Source organism: Montipora foliosa, chromosome 8 (assembly GCF_036669935.1).
Source record: "Montipora foliosa isolate CH-2021 chromosome 8, ASM3666993v2, whole genome shotgun sequence".
Lineage (NCBI taxonomy): Eukaryota > Metazoa > Cnidaria > Anthozoa > Scleractinia > Acroporidae > Montipora > Montipora foliosa.
Window position 1 is genome coordinate 47,974,396 of NC_090876.1, and position 4,405 is coordinate 47,978,800.

Consider the following 4,405-nt stretch of genomic DNA (forward strand, 5'->3'; position numbering starts at 1 on the left):
TCTGGGCGAGGGCGAGACAGATTGGTTTTCTTTTCCAAATAGCACCCATGTTTTTAAGGTAAGCTTTCGGGTGATACAAACGTGATTTGTAACGTGAAGTAAAACAAGTAATTTGTCAGAAAGCGCACTATGTAAGGAAAGATGTAGGGGCAGTACTTCCAACAGGATACGGAAGATAATTACTGAGCTCAGTTGATGAGTTCAGATGAGTTCAGTGGTGACAAAAATCTAACCTTCGTACCCCTCCCTTCATATATTTTTGTGAAATTTGAAAAAAATCTAGCACACACGTGAACAGTCGCAAAGACTCGCGCATCAAAGATATAGATCGTTGGATAATAGCATTTGTTAAATAAGCGTGGATTCAACATTCCCTTTTACGTTAAAAGTAGTTTTGTTTCGGATATTTCACAGAAAGAAACTTGGAGAGTTTTTCCAAACAAAATACGACTGGGATTTGCTAGCGGCTCGTTCAATATGGGCGTTTGGGCCTGACAACTCGGGTCCAAACATTCTTGTGGACGATACACTGCCATCTGAGGTGGACAAGAGTCTCCTAAACACGGTCAAAGATTCCATCATCCAAGGTTTTCAGTGGGCCACAAGAGAAGGACCGCTGTGTGACGAACGTAAGTACCTTCAATTCTTTGACGTCACGGCGACCATGTGTGTGGAAGGAACAATAGTCAAAAAGTCTATTGGCAATTTGACTCAATTCTTATGTACCCACACATTGTTCAAAAAGAGTAGGGGATAGAATTCTTGGTGTTTTGGTCCATCTCTGCCAGCATCTGCTTGACCTGGCTGGATTAGCTTCAAGGACTTCTGAGCGGACGAGACGACAAAAACGAAATACAGTCAGAAGTCAGGCTATTTGGTTGTTGATGGATCCTTCACTAGGAAGATAAAAAGCTAAGAAACTAAGACAAAAAATATGAGATGGGGAAGAAAAAAAAAAAACGAAGGAAGCCTTATGGTGAATATTCGCGCGTTGGCAAGATGAAATAAACTGTTTTTCGCTATTGTTACGTTTTGATATGTGAAATTTGGTGTGGTTTTTACCCATCTCCCATGTGTGGCTGTTAGACATCGATCAGGCTTATTAAATTGGTTTTGAATCCTTTATTCCCTTCAGCTATAAGGAATGTGAAATTCAAGATTCTGGACGCAGTGATAGCCGGTGAACCTATCCACAGGGGTGGTGGCCAAGTCATTCCAACAGCCAGACGAGTTGCTTACTCTGCCTTCCTGATGGTGAATTTCTTTCGTGTTCAAGTAATCTTAGGGTCGACATGACTTACGACTGTCGCTCGCAGCGTTTTAAAACATGTTTTAAAATGCTACGACATTTTGTCTGACGTACACGACAATCGTAAACGATTTGTAAGCCTGTCGTAAGATTATCGCTTGCGACAAGAATCGTACCGTGTAAATCGACCCTTACAATAGTTTCAGGACATGTACAGCCGGAATCGATTATTTTGGCTGCCTTGGGCTCTGATTACGAAGAAGCCCATATCCAGCAGCGTTTCAAGTTCAAGATATGTATTTTCCCGTCACGGCATGTAATAATAGTGAGGTGTATTTATCGCTGGAGCACTTATTGTTGACCCTGCAGAAATGAAATCAAATCAAAGCAAAGCCACGAAACCGGAGTCAGACCCCGAGAAAAACCTCTCCGAGCAGAGTAGAGTAAGTCTGGGAATTTAACCCCGGGCCACACTGGTGGGAAGCGAGTGTTCGCCCTGCTTTGGCACAAATCAAGTGATTAGAGAGACTTGGGGAGCATTCTTTTTGTCAGAACTGGCCGGCCAGACTCATCAGTTTGCAAAGAAAATGCAACAATTTTGAAGGAACACTTGCATGATAAATCCTCGCATTCTTCTGGAGGAGTATATATCATCATCGAAGTGTGTTAATTTGAAGGCGTTGTAGAGTTAGTCTCGAGTTAGTCACGGCAGTTTTACAGACCGATCTATATTTAGACTACCTTTTCCGCCACAAAAAAAAAAACAAAACAAACAAACAAAGGTAGTTCCGGTTCGGTGACGCTATGACATCAAGTTAGTTTCTTGTGATTGGTCATCAGTCTCCTGCGGGGGTCTCATTTGCGGGAAATTCAATCTAAAAATAAATCGGTCTGTGAAAACGCCGTAACAGGAATATAGGGCTGATGTTCGCTCCTATTCATGGGCTCCTGTGGAAACTAACCACTCTCCAAAAAATTAGTCAAACTAGTTTTTCATATTCGTTGTTGAATCACTCTAGAATGAATTGTGATTCCTCATTTTGTTTTTGCTTCTGTGTTTACGCGGCATGAAACAAGGGCATGACGTCACAATCTAAGCTAGACCCATTCTCCGTTATCGTTCATGGGTAAAAAAAATGTAGAACTTTGAAAAGATACAGCATCAAGGAAAAATCCAGGTACAAAAATGTTTTCACCAAAACAGTCAGAACAACAGAGAAAATCTATCAACGCGAGAAAAAGTAGAGGTTATTGGTACTTGTTTTTTTTTTTACTTTTTGTTTCTATTTGTTTCCAGGCCACTCCTCGTTTGATGGAGCCATATTTTTTCGTTGAGGTCCAGGCCCCCGCTGACTGTGTCTCCTCGGTGTACACCGTGCTCGCACGAAGAAGGTTAGTTTGACATGGCTGGGATATAATAGCAAGATAAATTGCCCCAGCTAACTTTAAACCCCGTTTTTAAGTCCATATATCCAACTTCAGCAGTGCGACAGTAGTCATTCGCAACGACTTTTTTCTCTTTATTGACGTGCAGAGGCCATGTTACCCAGGATGCACCTGTTCCCGGCTCGCCTTTGTACACAGTGAAAGCGTTCATTCCCGCCATCGACTCGTTTGGATTTGAAACCGATCTTAGGACCCACACACAGGGACAAGCCTTCTGTCTTTCAGTGTTTCATCATTGGCAGGTAACAGTATTAGCATGTTTACCGTCCACAAATGCTCACTACTTTTAGTCTGTCGGTTTAGTCTTAATTTTGGTGTGATTTAAGTTTGAAGCTGGAGAGAGGCGTGGTCAACGTAGCTCATTTGCACACTCGTTAAATGGGCGTTTAGCTTCATCGGTTCACAATGGCGAATTTTGTGTGGCAGTTCGTCCTTATGTGATGAATCCGAAAGAAACAAGTCGAGGACAACGCATGCACAGTTTTGGCACGTTAAGAACTTTATCTTTTTAATTCTGGCAAATGTTCTAACTCAGAACAGCAAATAGAATTGTAACATTAAAATTTCTTCATATTTTTTTCCCTCAAATTTTGAATTGAGTTCAACTTTTCTGGGGCAAACATAAGTCATTTTCCGACTCTTCGCAACTTCGAATTCTTTCTTGTCTGCAAGCTGTTCGTTAGGAAGATCTATCATGAATCCGAGTCGAACGACTCGAGATTTTGAGGCAGCCAAGTTGCTTTGATGGACTCTATCTTGTGCAGAGGAGTATTTTTTGGACCTTACGGTTTTTCTTTCGCAGATTGTTCCTGGTGATCCACTCGATAAAAGCATCACAATCCGTCCATTAGAACCTCAACCGGCTACCCATCTCGCCCGGGAATTTATGATCAAGACACGGAGAAGAAAGGTGAGATGACTGTTGCCGAATTCCGTCTCTGCCGAGCAGTGTTTTGTTTTTATTTATTTATTTGAAATTGCTTCTTGAAAATGCATGCCAGTTAGAGATGCGGTGAGCATTTTTTGGTTAACTCCGGTAGTGTTATCAGAAAATTCGATAATCAAGTTTTTGGCGACCGTTTAGAGTGAGCGAAACATTAGAATGGTTTTACATTCAATGACCTTAAGCCAAATTTTCTGTGAATCACAACCGGCGCAGACCAATTATAACACAAAGCCAAGACATGCTGCCCGCGCAAGTATTTTGCATCAAGATGCGCCCACCAACAAAATAAACAACAGTTTGTTTTTTGTGTTAAGAGATTGAATCATTAACTTTTTGTTTCTTTCAGGGTCTGAGCGAAGATGTCAGCATCAACAAGTTCTTCGACGATCCTATGTTGCTGGAGTTGGCTCGACAAGATGTCATGTTCAATTATCCGATGTGATTCGCTGCTTTCTTTTTCGCTTTACTGTATTTTATTTTCAAACGGACTGGATAATGAAGAATTTTCTATTCGATGCCTGCGTGCGCACTTCGTAGACGACTGAGAACTGTTTAGGATTTAATAAATTAACTCGTTCTCCTCCAGTAACGAAAAACTCGCGCTTGTCATTGCAAATGGAGTTCAAACACGAAGGAGCGTACTTAGTTGTAGAGACGAGAGTTCGGTCACTCTGTAAAGATACTTGTCATTGAAAGGTTTTAATCTTAGCTTGTATTTTGTATTGTATAAAAACACAAAACTATTCCTAAATGTTTGACCTGCA

The 4,405-nt window shown here is 41.3% G+C and overlaps 1 protein-coding gene across 1 annotated transcript in view; it reads left to right on the top strand.

Annotated features, from left to right (window-relative positions):
* The window catches only part of LOC138013369 (116 kDa U5 small nuclear ribonucleoprotein component-like), a 31,808-nt gene extending 27,403 nt beyond the window's left edge, over positions 1-4,405 (top strand). Inside the window, exons 28-33 of the mRNA XM_068860421.1 lie at positions 415-629; positions 1,136-1,254; positions 2,547-2,641; positions 2,784-2,937; positions 3,498-3,605; positions 3,988-4,405. Coding sequence (XP_068716522.1) covers positions 415-629; positions 1,136-1,254; positions 2,547-2,641; positions 2,784-2,937; positions 3,498-3,605; positions 3,988-4,083 — 787 coding nt within the window. The 3' untranslated portion in view covers positions 4,084-4,405. The remainder of the gene's footprint in view (positions 1-414; positions 630-1,135; positions 1,255-2,546; positions 2,642-2,783; positions 2,938-3,497; positions 3,606-3,987) is intronic.